Source organism: Corapipo altera, unplaced genomic scaffold (assembly GCF_003945725.1).
Source record: "Corapipo altera isolate COAL_440 unplaced genomic scaffold, ASM394572v1 47, whole genome shotgun sequence".
Classification (NCBI taxonomy): Eukaryota; Metazoa; Chordata; class Aves; order Passeriformes; family Pipridae; genus Corapipo; species Corapipo altera.
This window is the reverse complement of record NW_020884897.1, coordinates 7759266-7776641: the sequence shown is the minus strand read 5'-3', so window position 1 is coordinate 7776641 and position 17376 is coordinate 7759266. Positions and strand designations below refer to the sequence as shown.

Here is a 17376-nt window from a genome sequence, read left to right as displayed (position 1 = left end):
AAGTATCCAAATACTCAAATCTTAATGAGATATTTCTCATGCATAAACCAACCATTTTTATAAAACAAATCACATTCTTCAAAGAGGAGATCAATTTAATGTTTCTTACCAGTTAATAAGAGAAACTCAAACACTGAAATGGGAAGATGCTCATATTGCCTCTTGAAGCTTTTAACTCAGACATGTCAAATCCTTGAGGCACCTACCTGCCTTTTTCCATTGACTAAGAAAGGGGCCTTCTAGATCCCCTGAATTACAGTCATTTCAGGGATCCTGCATGTGCGAGTACTTCCCTTCCAAAGGATGGCAAACTTTTCTAGTTTAAATGAAACAGTTACATTAATTTTATTATAAACTGAAAATAAATAAAAAAAGAAGAAATACATCTCAGGCTTTTTAGACACACATCTATCATCTACCACAAACGGAAGGGTCTATAGAGGGCATTAAGAATGCTCTATCCAAACAAAAATTAAAAAATACTCGTTTCTGCCTAAAAAGAAGTGTCTTAGGGAAAAAGTCTTTTAGGACACAGTGCTTCAGTTACATCAATGATAAATGAAGATACTCAAGCATAGCACTGGGAGCTGTTCCATCTGCACACTTTACAAGTAGCAGAAGTATTTAACATGTCTATTTTTGCTCATGCAGAACTCCACAAGTTATCCTAAAACCAAATTAAAACTGTAACAGAAAAAAACCCACTCAGTTTATTCACTAAGAGAGCAGCAGAGAAAATTATTCACATCTCATTCCATTTGCAGGCTTCCAGCTACATGTTAAGGCTTTCAGCAAAGAACTGTGGAAATTCTAGAAAGCATAAACATGCTACATACAGCACAAACGTGCAAGTTCAGGACGATGTGGGCGTGGGGAAGGCACAAGAGTTCAGCAATGCATCTCATTCCTGGCTCAGATGGGGTGGAACAACTAATGCTCCAGTGCTAGCTTCCAAAACTGAGCAGTTTACAGACGACTCTACCTACTCATAATGCGTCACCTAATGCAGTTTCTCACAGTGTGCTGGAGAAGTTGTGGTCAGAAAACCACAGTTCAAAAGAACACATAATTTTTTTTGAGTAGTATTTTTACCCCAATATTACTAACAATCCTTGGTTCATCTTGTTCATCAAATTTTCACAGCTCAAACACGTGAAAACGTTGCAAATACACAGATTAACCTGACACATTTTGATTTTCTATCTACATATATGATTTTCTATCTCATCCAGCATTATGGAGTTGGTCAAAAAAAGTAATTATAACCTAAACCCCACGTACTACGGCAGAAAAGCTGAAGCACTGCTCAGCTAACAACGTGGCAGCGAGGTAGGCAGTCCAGAAAAGCTATCCCAAATAAACTCTACCATTAGCTTATCTCCTGGTAGCCTATTTTTTTGTAACTTACACTGAGGCCTCTTTAAATGAAGTACATTCTAATTTATGGAAGCAACCTACTGACATTTAACTACTTCAATGAAACGGAGCACAGATCACATCTCATCACATCTTGATCCAATGTGTGCAACAACCAGCATCCACTTATTTCCCCCTCAGCTGTCCCCAGGTACAGAACTGTTACATATATTCAACAAACCACAGATCTCCTTATGCTAAAATAAAAAAGACAGATTTTTGCACATAATGTCCCCAACTGACTTAAGCAAGAAATCTTATAAAACCTTATAAAATATTTTACATACTTACAAAAACAAATTCCTAGTAAGCCATTATTCCTCATCAGACAAGTTTTTCTCTCCTGGCCACTGATTCTTGAATTTCTTTTTATTTCACTCTCATTGCCACATGGTGTGGCCTTAAGCTGATGAATATGTGCATGTTATTTATCTGTCCTGCACAGTCTTGGATCCTAACTGTCTAAATACAGAGAGTTAGGCCAAAGAAACCTTATGCATACTGAAGTTGAGGTTTTGAAATATAAAAATTAATACAACCAGCATTTCCAACCTCTTTTGACCTGCCTGTAGTAATTTTCAGGTTCTTACTGTGTGTAATGCAACTTTGTCTTATACTCTTTGTGAAAGGAAAGAAAACAGACTCCACTGCAATACTTTTACAGATAAAAGTATTTTCATCTCACATGAATCTACAGTAGAGTTACATATTCCTGTCACAAATTTGCAAAAGCAAGCTATACACTCACAAAACTCTTTTAAGACGAATTTGCTGATATATATCTGTAAAAGAAGAATTTATTTTTCCTCTACAGAACTGCAAATGAAGGACCCGGTAGTGTAGCTATAATTTTAACATATTTTTGGAGTTTAGTGTAGATATTTATCAATGTGACATGCTAACAAGTATAGCAAACCTTCTCATCTTCCCTTTCCTGCCATTTTATAGAGTCTTCTCAAATTTAATATTAGATGGGCCTGTCCTCTACACTACAAATTACAAACCCAATCTACATTTAGCCATGTACACAGCATTTCTGAGACTTTGGTGGAAGCAGGAAGCACATGAAGGTTCAGGATATGGACCATCCTTAATGCAAGATTTACCATTAAATACAGTCCTTAACTCTGCACCTTACATCTTACAGATTATGTTATGGGTTAGTGCAAATGTCAGTTAAGTATTTTTCTATTTTAATAGGGAGAGGGAAAAACCCTGAACAAGTTGCTTGCCAAATCAGAATCCCAGAATAATCAGGATCTGCTTCTAAACAACAATAAACTCTAATAAATTTTAAGTGGTGTCATTTTAAAGGACTTCAGTTTAAAAACTGGATTTCATATCTGAAATTGAGATGTTAGCTTATGTCAAAAACACAAAACCAAACAGCTGCCTTTGATGTGACTGATTAAACAACTTTTGTCTCTGGTATCACTAATGGAATGAGTAAATGGGTTGTAATATAATGTATAATAATTCAGTTACATACTAGTAAACATTTCATAGAGATCAGAGCACTAAAGTCTCAGTTCATGCTGAATGATTTTATAGACAAATAAATATGAGCTTAAATGCCAAATAAACATCCACTGTTAACAGGGCACCTCAAGACTGTTTGGAGAACCATTACACACAGTGGCCCGTGGGTATTGCAGCCAGAGGGACATGCAAGCATAAAGCACAGTCAAATGCTGTTTGCAAACAGGGTTCAAGATCATGCACTCTCCAAATCCCTTTTCCAGCAAAATCAAGGCAAATTTTAAAAACTGACTGGTTTTAATTAGAGATAATTTCATACTGGAAAGGAATTCCAGACTACTTATTTGCCAGTATTTTGACATAAAGGAACACTTTCTTTCCATGGAAAACTGCTTGAAATAAGCAAAAAAGGTTCTGAAAGTAAACACTTCAAAATTAACTTTAAATATACTTCCTACATTGGCTTCGTCACATCCTGAAAATATATTTTACAGTGTTCTACCCCTATAGTTGTACCAGAGTTTTACTGGTACAAATAACAAAGCTGCTGGGAAAATACAGAAATTAGAATTTCCATACACATCAAGAAAAAAATTCAGCAGGTTCACTGTTCACTGTACTTATTGTGTGTTTAGTTACTTAGAGTTGCAAATACAGTGCATTGCAACCTAATACGTCAGACTCTGAAGCTTAGTTCAGTCTTATTTCGTGGTGACATGAATAGGAAAAGTCATTGCTACAGATAGAGTGGATCAAATCAACTACTGAGAAGATGGAAGACATACACACTGGGGTTGCTCAGCAAACTAAAAATAACTTACTTTTACAGTAAAAAAGCAGCTTCAAAAAAATGTTAATAATGGTATTTCTGCAAAGCTTCAATCTTTCAGCCTCTCCCCAAATAAGTAATTTTACTTGTAAAACATATTTTTAAAAGTCACACTCCAGTGAAAGAGGTGAAGGGAAGAAATCTGTCTTTAAGAGCAAAAACCACTGCATTTCACATTTGGAAAGGAACCTACACCCCACATTTTACTTGCACAGGCTGAGCTGCCACTGCTAATTCAGGCAGGACTTTGCAGCCACCACAGCCAAATCTTTATACAGTAGCAAGCACTACACAATAAATGTTCTGAACGCTGGCCCAGCTCACCTGCCTTCAGCTTATGAATAAACTGCTACATTTTTAAGTGGTGTTTTTATTAAAATAAACTCAGTGAGGATTTGGGAAGAGCTATCAAGGAAAGGCAAGCAGATGGAGAGACTAGCTGACACATAACAATAGCTGGTGAAATATTACTCTTATTTTCTGTAATAAACACCAAGATCAAAACATTACGCAAGTTAAATTTCCTTGAAAGGTTCCCAGCAGGAGTTTTCCTTTTTGTTTGTGCAGTACGCGATTTCCTCTCACCCACAAAAAACATACCAAGAATGTGCATGTGCCACTAACACTAAGCAGCACTTCCTTAATCACTCATTTCCAACAATTTATGGATGATCAGTGGCAAAAACGAGCAAAAATAATGAAAGCATGCAATGAAAGCTCATTGAGACAAACCGGCTTGGACTTCCTACTCATTTCTGTGTCTCTTTAAGATGGGGATCTGATACAAATTAGCCACTGGGAAAAAAGTCATCTGGTCATAAAATACAGTACAGGGTCACTTTTATGTAAGTTTGCCAAAAGGGACATAAACCAGGACAATTTCAAACTGTGACACAGGATAGAAGTATATTAAAAAAATCTTTGTTCCTCCTCCATTGTGCTGTCATGTTGCTCAGCTTTATAGACATTCTGAGCACCAGCTCTGGCCTCTTCGCTTCCACCTGGTCTACCTAATTAATTAAGTAAGGAAGTTACCTCAAATTTTTGTACTATTTGTTTTTATTATCATGCACTTCTTTTGATGTTCCAGGAGTTAACCTCTTAATCCACAGACTTTGTGTGTTGTGTTCTGAACATTTTGGGATGTCTGGATAATTTGGATAATTGGTCAGGATGTTGCTGTCGCTCATGTTAAACTTTATGCTATGACTTCAAGTTCAAAGATCAGTATTAAGGTAAAATACTTCATAAAGCCTTTTTAAAACTCTACACTTGTGATTATACAATACCCAGTTATTCCAGTTTGTCACAGTGGTTAAGTTGCACTATTTGTATTTTCTTACAAGGAAATTACTCTTAAACATCTTTACCTTTGTCAACTTCAAATACATACAAATTTCTGCTGAAGTTACATCAAGAGAAAGCATATTTTAAAGGTCAAGAAAAGGTATAGCAATTATCTCCTCAAAAATTATTGCCTCCTTCACACAGCAGCACACATATAATTTTCTGTGCAGTCTGTTATTCACACATGGAAACATCAGCACCGTGACCTACAGATGCTCAACTGCAAATATCACATTTTTTCTTTTTGGAGGGAATGATAAAGAATGAGGTTAAATCTGACACAAAGAAACACAGCTGACATCTTTGCTTCATAACTACTTCAGAATCTGAGCATATCAGTGACAAAGAATTGAAAAGTTATCTAAACAAGGAACATAACTTTATGCACAGACTATACAAAGGAAGACAAGGAGAACACAGAAAGATATGAAACTGCTTTTAATACTGATGCAGGAGATCAAAGTTACATCAGGTACTCCAATAGCTCAGTTAATGCACTGGCTAAGGTGTAATGTATCACTGTGACCTTCAATTACTTCAGTAGTTTTGAAAAACTAAATTCACATATGTGCACAAAAATACACGTGTCCATCAATAAGCACATGGCATACACACATATATGCACATACATGTCTGCATATCATACACCTCCAATATTGTTTTTCTAATTATTGTTCTGATATCAGAAATCTGCAACTGCCATTAAATGGAAATAAACTAGAGCAAAGAGCAGCACTTAAGCTCTTTAAAAGGGCATGGTCAACATCCCTAGGCCCAAAATGCCCTTTTTGAATTAACATACTGGTTTTTTATTAAAAACTAGGCAAGGAATCAGTCTGAATTTCAGCAGAGCACTGCATCCGTCCATGGTGAGTATCTAATTTCCGAATTTCTCTCCTCTGCACAATATGCAAGCCCTTGGTTGTTTTAAACTGTTGCCCTGGGGAATCAAACTCAGTCTATAAGGGGGGCCATGTGCCATTTAGAAAGTATACTAGCAGCCAAGAAAAAAAACCTTAGCAAATTGGAAGATGGTTAATCAAACCCATTCTGATTCAGGAAACTCAGTTAAGGGAGTGAGGCTACAATACAGGAACATGGAAAGAAAGGTTATACAAAGCTTTAACAGCAACCTATGAGCTATTTGAAATATCATAGCTTGCAAAAAAGTCACATTACAGTCAGTGCATAAAATCAGCTCTTATAGCACAATCTATGATAAACACCCAAACAGATGGCTAAAAACTTTGGGGGTTAAGTCCATATGTGATAATAACTAAAATTACTGTTGCTATTTAATCTGAACAAAGATATCCATTAAAAAGTAAAAAAAACTGTTCCATTTCAGAAATGAACCTCTTTTAATGATTCATTTTCAGAACTTTTATCAAAATCCAGCAAGTAATTCATATATGAACACGTTCAAATAGACATCCCCACTGTGCACACCTAAATCTCAGATGACCTATGTAGTCATTATAACGAAGGTAATTCAATGACAAATTCAAGATGACTTGCATAAAAGCTTCCATAGCAGCAGTCATTTTATCCAAACTTTGAGCTGAGTTGGGTATCTAGAATCAACTGCTTTTACAACTCCCAAATGAAAGATTAAAGATTACATACCCATGCCAAATCTCTTTACTGAATGTCTTTACACTTACACTAGACCTTGCTCTTCTCTTAAATGCTGCAAGTTTTGCCAAATGTATGAAATGTTCTTTTAAATTGAGACCACCGAAATCTTGATTTTCCCAGCGAACAGTAATAGCATTTGAACAATGTTTTATCTCTCTGGTCCATTAGTTTGATTTGATGGATGACAAAATACAACATTTTTTAAAATTTACACAACATAATTCGTTAAAGTAACAGAATTCTACAAAGCAATCATGGTCTCAAAATATTATCTGAAAAGAGGTAAGAAATATGACAAAAATCTACAGGAAGTAAAATAAGATGGGAAATACCCTTCCTTCACAGATTCTAGAACTGAAAAGCCTACATGTAATCCCGAGTTTGATTAATCATAAATTTTCCCAGATTCTAAGTACCCAATTATGTGATGTAATATTTTAAAATATATGTAGTAATTATTGCAATTAGAATTGTTTATCTGCAGGAGCATCTGAACAGAACAGCACATTCAATTTTAACTATCAACTTAGTCCAGAAGTGACATTTATTTTCCAACAAAAGTGATCAAAGACAAGGTATGTTCATATTAAAATAGACCACAATTTCTACATCTTCACCATCGGCCTTAAGGCTCACTCAAAACTGAACAAACAATTCAGTATGTCTGCATCCATTCTGGATACTTTGAAATAGAGCAGTCTGGTAGAACTTGGATAAAGGCCTTGAGCACTTATACCAGGAATCACATTTGGCATCTGGGATGTTCCAAAAACATCGAGAAGTAAAAAAAAAAATTCGAAAATTGAGTTCACTGCCCTTTCAAAAGGTGGGTCTTAATACTAAAATCTGATCTCATCTACCCCATGGAAAAGCCAAACTACTCTAAAGCAGCAACAATCCCCTTTTTCCTGACATCTGAAAAAGATTATGGTTCTATCTCATCTGGAGTTACAGATGCTTCCAAGCTTAAACATGTAATGGTCATCTTATTTATCTTGAATGGGATTTATTGATAGCCACTATCACTGTTACTATCAAATTTTCATGTAAAGTGCAAGTTCAATGTATCCAGGATACCTAAAGTATCTGTTGGAGCCAAGAGAACTCTGCAAGTCGAGGGGATGCACCAGAATGATGGTACCTGGTACGCTAATGGAGAGAATCCTTGGTTTTGTTGGATTGCAGGAGACAAAAACCTCACTGAAATCAGTTAACTTATTTTTTTAGAAGAAAAGATACATATTAACAATGGCTAGATACTTAAAGGAAAATGAGGTGGCCTCCACACAAAAACTGGAAGGACAAATGGAGTTGCTAAAAGTTCTTAGGCCTGTAGACACCTGAAGTGGAGGAAGAAGAGAGGAGAGTGTCTTCCAGCCAAGAGTGACAAAAGGAGTTAAACACAGTAGCTCATCATCAAACTCCTTTGAAGTTGAATGCATTAGTTTGGTCATCCAAACTCGTAGCTGAAGGGCCCTGGACACACATCTGCAGTTTAGTCAATACACAGCAAAGACGTGGCATCATCAACTCAGCACGGGCGACACCAAACAACATTTACACACCAGCAGGGCCCGGCCAGGGTGGTGTTTTCTGCCACAGCTCAGTCTAAGTAATATTGCCCAGTACCTTCAGCCGTGGAACACAGTTTTCGCTTCTCCACGTTGTTCTCTCAAACTAAAATTTTTCTTAGAAACTACTGCATGAAGGATCTGGTTTCTCTCTTAAATGAGCCCTAAAATCCCAACTTGAATGCAGCACTTCAGTTGAGTTTTCCCTAATTCCATCAAGAGTAAAAATGGCAACATCACTGCCTCCATGCCAGTTCCTGTCAATGCAACCAGGAATTACGTTTTCCTTCCAGACACAACTATGCCCCTGTGGCTTTACATGGCATGCCATCCATCAAGGATTCATAGCCTTTCGTATCCATATTTAATTCTTTTCATTTTCCAGACTTCAGATCACTTTCCAAGACCCTTTGCTTTCTGAGAACTGTCATCCAAAGGGAGCAGAATTCCCTCAAGTGTAGTATCATTAAAAACAAAAGTGTAATCATTTGGATGATAAAGATTAATGGAAACGGGCTACAATTGGTCCCCTGACAGTCATTCCAGTTTAATCTATTTGATATTTATGATTTGAAATTCATTTTGATGTGCCTCCATTATAGTAATTTTTCACTGTAATTCTTTAGTTCACATATTAACACAACCGTTATCATTCTATTGTTCAAAAACTGCTTTGCCAAGTTCCATGTCTCACTGAAATACTTGGCTCTCCTAATTATATTCAACTAAGTTGAATATTTTAGGTTATTCTTTACCCATTTAAGACAGTTTTCTTAACATATTATTTAAATACTGACCATACTTGAATCTCCTCTGGGACGTTTGTAATTTTAAAATTCATAAATGAAGCTTGCCTTCACAGGATCATCTGTTATTTAATCACCCTTCCTATTAGCCAGAAACCTGTGTTCTTTTTCCTTGTTATTTCTAGTGTACTTATTGAATCTTCTCTCCTTTTACCATCCTCCCCCAAAAAACGCATTTTCCAAAAAATAAAATCTTGATTAAATAATTTCATTTAAACAAAAACAAACAAAACAAAACAAAAACCAACCCAAAGAGTTGGTCTCGGTACATGTAGCTTTTAAAGATACCTTTTTCCCCCCATACAGTGGCTTGTGCAAGACTGTGCAGCCGTATTTACACCTTCACACAAGCACACACATCCCAGAGCCAAATCCTCCCAAATTTATAATTTCAGTTTCATCGGAAACAAGGACTGAAAAGGAAATATATACTGCAATTACTCCATATTTAACAGTGTTTTCCTACCTTTTTTAAGCCAGCAAATCCTTCTGATTCCAGGAAAAAAAACGCAAAGGGCATCAACACAAACAAACAGAGATTTGAAAAAAGAGAAGCAAGATTCCACAAACCTGCAACAGACAAGAAAAAGTTTACATTACATGTTTCTAAGGTTTAAAAGTTAAAGATACTACATTTTCCTCCCTTATATATAACAAAGTAGTATACATACAAGTGCTAACAGAAGGCAGGTTTTTATGGATACAGTTATTGGCAGGTCATTGCTGAAAAACATCCATTTCTCTGTGTAATGTTCTTCAAACAAAAACTGGATACCAACTTACACAGCAGCAAACGTCTGAAACCACGGACTACTTCCACAAAATCTCATGGAAGGCTCTTTAGAGAACTGTCTTCAAAGTTTTCAGGACAAAAGTATTTTACTATGATCAGTGAATCTCACAAGAATCAGTTCTGTGTAATCACTTCCTCCCATATTTTTTCCAAGAGAAACTCTGACAAACCATGGATTTTAACATGAGCAATACACAAATGCCATTGTCACCTCCAAACCAGAAGACAGCAACAACAGCCTTCCACTGGCTCAGTAGGCAAGAGGAAAGCAGTAGATGTTGTTTACCTCAACTTTAGTAAGGCTTTCAATCATCTCCTATAAATCCCCTCACAGTCCAATTAAAGAAGTAAGGTCTAGATAAGTGGACCGAACACCGGATCAGCTTCTGGGCTCCCAGGGTTGTGACCAGCAGGACAAAGTCAGGCTGAAAGCCAGTCACCAGTGCTATATAAACCTCATGGAGTTCATGGTGGGTTTAACATCTTCATCAGTGACCTGGCTGATGGCAGAGACCAAATCCCCAGCAAGTCTGTTCAAGAGAAAAGAAGGGGAAGAGGAGTGTCCTCCCCTGCCACTCCGATGAACCTCAACGAGCTGGACAAATGGACAGAGAGCAGAGAAGAGCAGACTCAGGGAGATTATATCAATGTGTAAAAATATCTGATGAGGGAGGAGGAAAGGAAAACAGTCAGATCTTCACAGTGGTATCCAGTGAATGGAGAAGAGGTAATGAGCATGAACTGAAAAACTGGAAAATCTACTTGGTCATAAGAGGAAAGAAGAAAAACAAACAAACTAAAAATCCCAAATGTTTTCCACTGTGAGTGTACTCAAACAGGTTGCCCATAGGTTTTGTAACCTCCACCCTTCAACATATTCAAACCCAAATGGGCAGTGCCTTGAGCAGCCTTCTCTGACCAACCCTGCTTGGAGCAGGTTATTTCCAGAGCTCCTTCCAACCTCAACCATTCTCAACCACGGGAAAAATCAACAACTACTTACAACTAGGACATCTGTAAGACACATGTGACATCTGCAGGAAGGGAATAGGTTTAGCAAACAGCCTGGAGTGACAGCTAATCTCCATTAGGGTATCTGCTCTATAAAGATTTTCTAAGCCAAACACTTTCTGAACAGCCAGTTTCTGGTGCCTAAACATAAACCCATCATCACTCATCCTATCAGAAGTTGTACAGGATGTGGTGTTTCTTCTTTATAAAAGCAGAAGCTTACCTGCAGTTTTGCAACTAAGAGGTCTAACTATTGTCACATGTTCTGCATCCTGAAAAAAACAGCTTTTACCTTGTAGAGAAAAACAGACTCAGTCCCTCACCTTCCCTAAAGCACACGTTTCCACAATTCTGTGGGATTATGTTATATCACCTGAATATCACTGAAAAAAGAATATCCGCCATGATAAGAAAATTTGAACTAACAGCTTTGTTTGTTTCCTTTCTTCCCATGTAGAGGTTTTTTTTCCTTTTCTTCTTTGAAACTGTTCATTTTGGAAAGAATAGGTAAGGAAAGAGACATTTACTGGGTGTGTGGGGAATTCACTATTGAGAGAATTTCTGTACGTAGTTCCAAAAGTAAAATACTTAGCAGTGATCTTCACCTATACCCTCCTAAAAAATGCTTTCACCATATACTTCCTATCTCCTTAAATGACATTATTTAAATTTGAAGAAGAAATAAAAACGAGGGGAGAAGAGGGAGGCAGGGGACCAAAAGAACTACTACTTCAGCAATTGACAGCACCAGGACACCAGGAACTAAACTTACCCAAATACACCACAGAAAAAAACCCGAGAAAATTCCAATAGATGCGTGAAATATAACACTCAATTGCTAAGGAAAACAGACTGCCTAAAGGTGGCTAAACTCCAGCTAACAAAGAAGGGGATTTTTCCTTTTGAATTTGCTTAGCCAGGAAGCTCCTGTTACCATTCGAGAAACATTCAGGCATAGCAACATCAGCAAGAATGTCATTAACAGCCCTTAGGAGGGGACATTAACTCAAGCAGTCTGCTTTTTTTTTTTCCTCCCTAACAAGTAAGACACCAGAGTTAGAGTAGAAATACTACTAGATGGGGGTGGGAGTCTTATTTCAGCAGTTTTCTCTAACTGAAGACAGACAGTGCATTCAGTCACCTAATGCAAAGCTGAATACCTGCTTGTCCTAATTTCAGCAGCTCTATTACACATGTATCTTACAATACAAAACAGTGCTTAGGTGCTGCACAGCATGCAGAGCATTTTGAGGAAGGGAAGAGTGGTGCATATCCAGGATGATTTTTAAGAAGTTAAAATCCACAAACTTACACATTACCAGTTGATACCAACCACATTTACAGAATATTGAATTGCAGAGCTACAATATGCACCTGAAGTTGAGAGGGAAGGACAGTGATGTTCTGCTGCTGACAGACAAAAGCACGTTCCTCAAAGTAAGGAACATACAGAGCCCTCCATATTTCTTATCCTAATTTGATATTTCAGAAATCAAATTAAAATAGACCCAGAAAAAGAATTATTTCCTACTACACTGACTGCATCATAAAATTGCAGACATCAACATACGAAAAAGCTTTAAGCTGTCTATTAGAATATTTTATTTTTTTTCCTTTGCATTTGTAGTGACTTAAGAATGTCCCCCATAAAACATGTTAATAAAACACAGAAATTAAAAATCTCTCAGTCTTTGGCAAACAGATCAGACCCTGAGCAATTTGTCATTCTTCCTATTCATGGCAGTTTCATTACGTTTTACCCCCACCTGGTGGTTGTACCCAACAGCTGCACAGGGGAACACCAGCTGTCAGAACTAGTTCTGGGTTTAGTTCAGCATGTATTAATTAGGTAAGAGTGCTCATAATGGATCCAGGCTTTAGAAGTTTTTTCTGCCTTTCTGCCTAGTTTCAAATATTTGAGGCATACATTTTCTACTTTTCTATATGCCACAAATAAAGCAACTATGTGAAGTATAAAATCCCTTCGTGTCAGGTTCAAGAACCTCATAGCTGTAATTGATAAATCTAGAAAAAAATGAAGTGTTTTCAAGCAATACAAATTCTTCCATTTGATAACACTTGCAAAGCAGTACACAAGCCGTACGCGAAGGCTGTGCTGGACAGAGACATAACTTTGGCTGGGCTTCAATGCTTCCAAAGGCACTACGAGCTCTCACAGCTCGCACAGGTATTTGTCGCTGACCTCGCCGGGGTCCTGCCAGACACAACAGCGTTCAGAGCCGGGAAACGCGGGTGTGCAAACCCGGTGAGTGCCACAAGAGGGAGCTCTTCCCCCAGGGAAACCTTCCACACACAGATCCAAAATCTCCTGATGCTCCTGGAGTTCTTCACGCCGATTTAACTCACACCACAGTCATCCCTGCCCCTACGGTAAGCTTTGCAATACACACACCTGGAAGCACCAAGATGCTGAATTTACTTTCCTGCTATAGCTACTGCTATTGGACTTACAGAATACAAATTACACTGTGTGGGCATAAAGTGGTACTTTCCAAAGATGACCACATTAAAATCAAAAGAAGATGGTCACTGGAAAATTCAAAAGCCTTCTTATTTGACAGCTACTTACTCCAGCAGCTTTCTTGTTAACCCAAATTTTCTGCTGTAGTGTAGCAATTCTGACAAAGGGAAAAATTCTGAATTAGCTATTATATCATTTTCAGTCTCTGAAATATTTTACTGTCCTTTTTCCAAAGACAATTCAGACACAGAGGGAAGGATTTATTTTATTTTTTTCTTATGTTTGGGAGTAAAGCATGTAAAGGTCTAAGCAGCCAAAGCCACATGAAAAATGAGAATTAGCTGGGGTTTTTTTCTTCCCATAGAGGAGACATACCAAATTAATAATCCCCCACGATGTGTGACAAAACAAATCATAGAATAACTCAACTAGAAAGAACTTCTAAAGTCACATAGTCTAATCTGCCTTTAAAAAAAACTAAACAGCAGATGCAATCAGGTTGCTCAGGGCTTTAACCAGCTGAGTTTTAGAAAACTTTCAAGATCTCCCAGTGTCTCTGGACAACCTTTTCCACTGTCCAATCATCCCCACTGTGAAGAATCATTCCTTTATGTTCTGCAAACACCACTTCTGGCCTCTCACTTCACAAAAAAACAAACAAACAAACAAACAAAAACACCCAAAACTCATCCTTGCAAGTGAGGGATCTGGAAATTCATGAATTTTCTAGTTGTGTTATTAGACATTTAGCAAAAGCATACATTTTTTCAGAGAAATATCCACTCAAGCCAAATTACTATCTCTTCTCGAGAGCTAAAAGGACACCACAGTTAACTTGTAAATTATTTGTTCCATATTAAATAGTTTCACATAGTAAACCTACTTTCTCCAGCCAAATCTACCAAAGAACATCCTGTTTTCACCAGTTACTATTTTACTGCACGTCTTTACCACGATACGCTTATATTCATAGCAAGTTTCTTAAAACATGGTTTTTTATTTTGAGAATAAATTTAATAGCTATCATCTTAAAGAGAAAGGAACATGAATCTTGCATTAACACACAAAGAAGAAGCTTGAATAGCATGTTTCAAGTTAGCTTCTAGTAGCTCTTATTTACATTAATATTCAAAGCAGTGAATTTGGTTTAATTCCATCAAGTCTGCCTAATTCTTAAAAAAAACAACCAACAGAACAGTTAAGACAGATTTTGTGAAATATCACACAGCAGCAAAAACAATGAGCCAACAGAACATTAACAATTCAATTAGCATATTAAATGAAAATGGAGTTATCAGTTTGAAAATAAGAACACATCTGTGCAAGTATAATGAAGACATCCATTTTAATTACATTATGCCGAGTACTAACCATGAATTAGTGAGCCATTTAACCACTGAATATAGTAGTTTTGTGGAAAAGAAAGCAGGATCTCATTGCTGATTATTGAGAAAGGTAGAAGCAGGACTGCACCAGCTGAAACTGCTAGAGTGAAGGTGCTCAAGAACAGCCTGAAATTTAAAGAAATGTACCACTGTTACCACCAACATGCTCTGAACAGGGAGGGAAAAAAACTAGTTAGCTTAGCCTACCTGTCAGTCAGGGGCTGAAGGCAACACATTCTTACATTGTAAACGGGCAGGAAAAACTGAGATTTCCACAACATTTCACTTCCAAAAACCAAATTTCAGTTATCAAATAGTTTACAGAATCCAGTAAAAGAATTAGTTTTTACCAACTACCATGATTATTCTCTTGGGACTTGCATGCTTTCAATTCCAATGTGATACAAAGGTTGTATTACTGGAGTTCATGAAATATCCTTTCATAAGTCTCCTCTTTTAGTTTTCATTTCCCACATACACACATATGTAAGAAAATAAAAAATCCATTTCTATATTCTTAGTACAATTTTTAAAAGCAGAACAGCTTTCTAATGTCTAAAGAGTACAATTATACATAAATATTTTAACACCAAATTTTAAAAAATTTGCTTTTCTTTCACAAAGTAGTTATTTGAGTTATCATCTCATAGCTGTAAAGTCAATACTCAGAAATTGTCAGAATTATTTCAAATATTTAAGCTTATTCTTTGCAGATCTCAAATACAACTTATAGTAAATGCCACCTTGTGGCATTAAAAAGAACTGCGTTCTTAGAAAAAAAAAAAAACAACAACAAAAACATCCTTACAGAACAAATACAATGCTACAATAAAATTAGAAATAATTCTAAAAATAGCATGACAAAAAATATGATCTTAAATAGATCATCACTACAACAGGAGCATCAGTAACTTGCTTACAGAAACTTTACTTTTCCTTAACAGTCTACAAATCCATTTTTCATTTACACAATACTTAATCAAGAGAAGAAAGTCTGAGTGACTAATTTTATTTTTAAAAATATTCTTATGCTATTGTTGTTGGTTTCTGAGACTTTTTTTTTTTTCATTGATTTAAGGATGTTTAAGTATTCTAAGACAGAACTGTGAAACCTAACACACTACAGAAATGTGCTACAGCAGTTTGGTTTTGTTTTCTCTGCACACACCCCTCTTAAGTCCTGACAATTACGTCACGTGAAGAAAAATCTGTGTACAGATGCTTGAGAGTTATTGCTTTTTGAAAAACAACATGCACACTCCTAAGGAACAAGAAAGCTTATGCTGAAAGAAAAACAGCATTTTGTATTTATAACAACACTTTTGACAAAATGCTATGACTCTGATGGAAGTGCTAAGCTTGTCTTAAGTTGTTCTTCATGCAAACACAGTGTATGTTTGTTGTATTTTAAAGCTAAATTAGAAAACAAACGCAGGGGGTTAACAATTAACAAGACAAATTTTACCCTTTGAATACTGAAAAATGCAGAACCACAGGTGGACCACAGGTGCTATAAAAGTAATTCAATCTAGAAGAGCTGTCACTGTAGTCTTAAAAGCACAGGAGAGATGTTCCTGGACTTGAGAGGGAACAGCTTCATGGCATTTAAAAATATGTATTGTTCTCTAGATCTGAAGTAGACCTTGTGGCAAATAGATGTTTTGAATTCATAAAAAGCATCAGTATCACACTACTGGGAGAAGTGCACCTAAGATTTACATCTCCTTTGTACATCTATTTTACATCTTGTGCTTGCCACCACTGCACACCTAAAAGTGAACAGCTTGCAATGTACTCGGCACCTTCCCAGGGTACAAGACAAATCAATAAAGTACTCAAAGAGCTCTCCTTCCAAGAGGATGACAGTACCACCAGGAAAGAGCTAAGAACATTGTCATAAGCAAGTAGCAGGTTCACACAGTTCAGCAAATCATGTAATTGAGATGGCAGCAACAGCTCACGGATGTTCTGTAAATCCTGAGCAATATTTAAATAGGAGATATTAATATCCAGTTTCATAAAGGAACAGGATGAAGACAGAGTTGCTGGCAAACAAGCAGGTCTGGCAAGTGTTTGTCTTCCACTTGTTATTCTTTTTTAAGCTTTTTTACAATGATCAGTTACAGATGTCTACTTCACAGGGAGCTAACTTTCTTCCAAGGATCCACTGCCTCCCTTGACAGGGCTTCCATCGACTACAGGGGCAACTTCAAATACCTGCATTTTAGAGATCTAAACTTAGGTGCAGGTCTTGCACTGAGTTCTACCTCTTGCATCAGGTCCTCACACAATATTCTGGCTAATGCAGTGTTCATGCCTACCAAGAAAACCACAGGCGGAAAAAGCCCTAGACCAAACTTTGATAGCACAAGGTACCACATAACCAAATCTTTTTCCTCTGTCCTCCAGCAATCTATTTGTTGTCACATCTAAAAAGGGTTGTTATTTATCTGAAAGCACACAAGATTCTTATCATAACAATATATTCAGGAAAAAAAGTTCTGCACAGAAGAGCTATACATACGATATTCTGTTAACAATGGCATCTTCATCCTCTTGCTCATCTGAAAATTAAATTACAGCAGGTTATATTCAATACTTACATGTCTTTCCTCAGGT

At 36.9% G+C, this 17376-nt stretch overlaps 1 protein-coding gene across 2 annotated transcripts in view; it reads right to left on the bottom strand.

The window, feature by feature from the left end:
• LMBR1 (limb development membrane protein 1) overlaps positions 1-17376 on the bottom strand; it is a 66905-nt gene that overhangs the window by 31346 nt on the left and 18183 nt on the right. Inside the window, exons 3-5 of one of the 2 annotated variants that reach the window (XM_027648448.1) lie at positions 17282-17321; positions 14744-14883; positions 9553-9656 (exon numbers count right to left, since the gene is read on the bottom strand). In XM_027648448.1, coding sequence (XP_027504249.1) covers positions 9553-9656; positions 14744-14883; positions 17282-17321 — 284 coding nt within the window. The remainder of the gene's footprint in view (positions 1-9552; positions 9657-14743; positions 14884-17281; positions 17322-17376) is intronic. The other variant, XM_027648449.1, reaches the window with a different exon arrangement.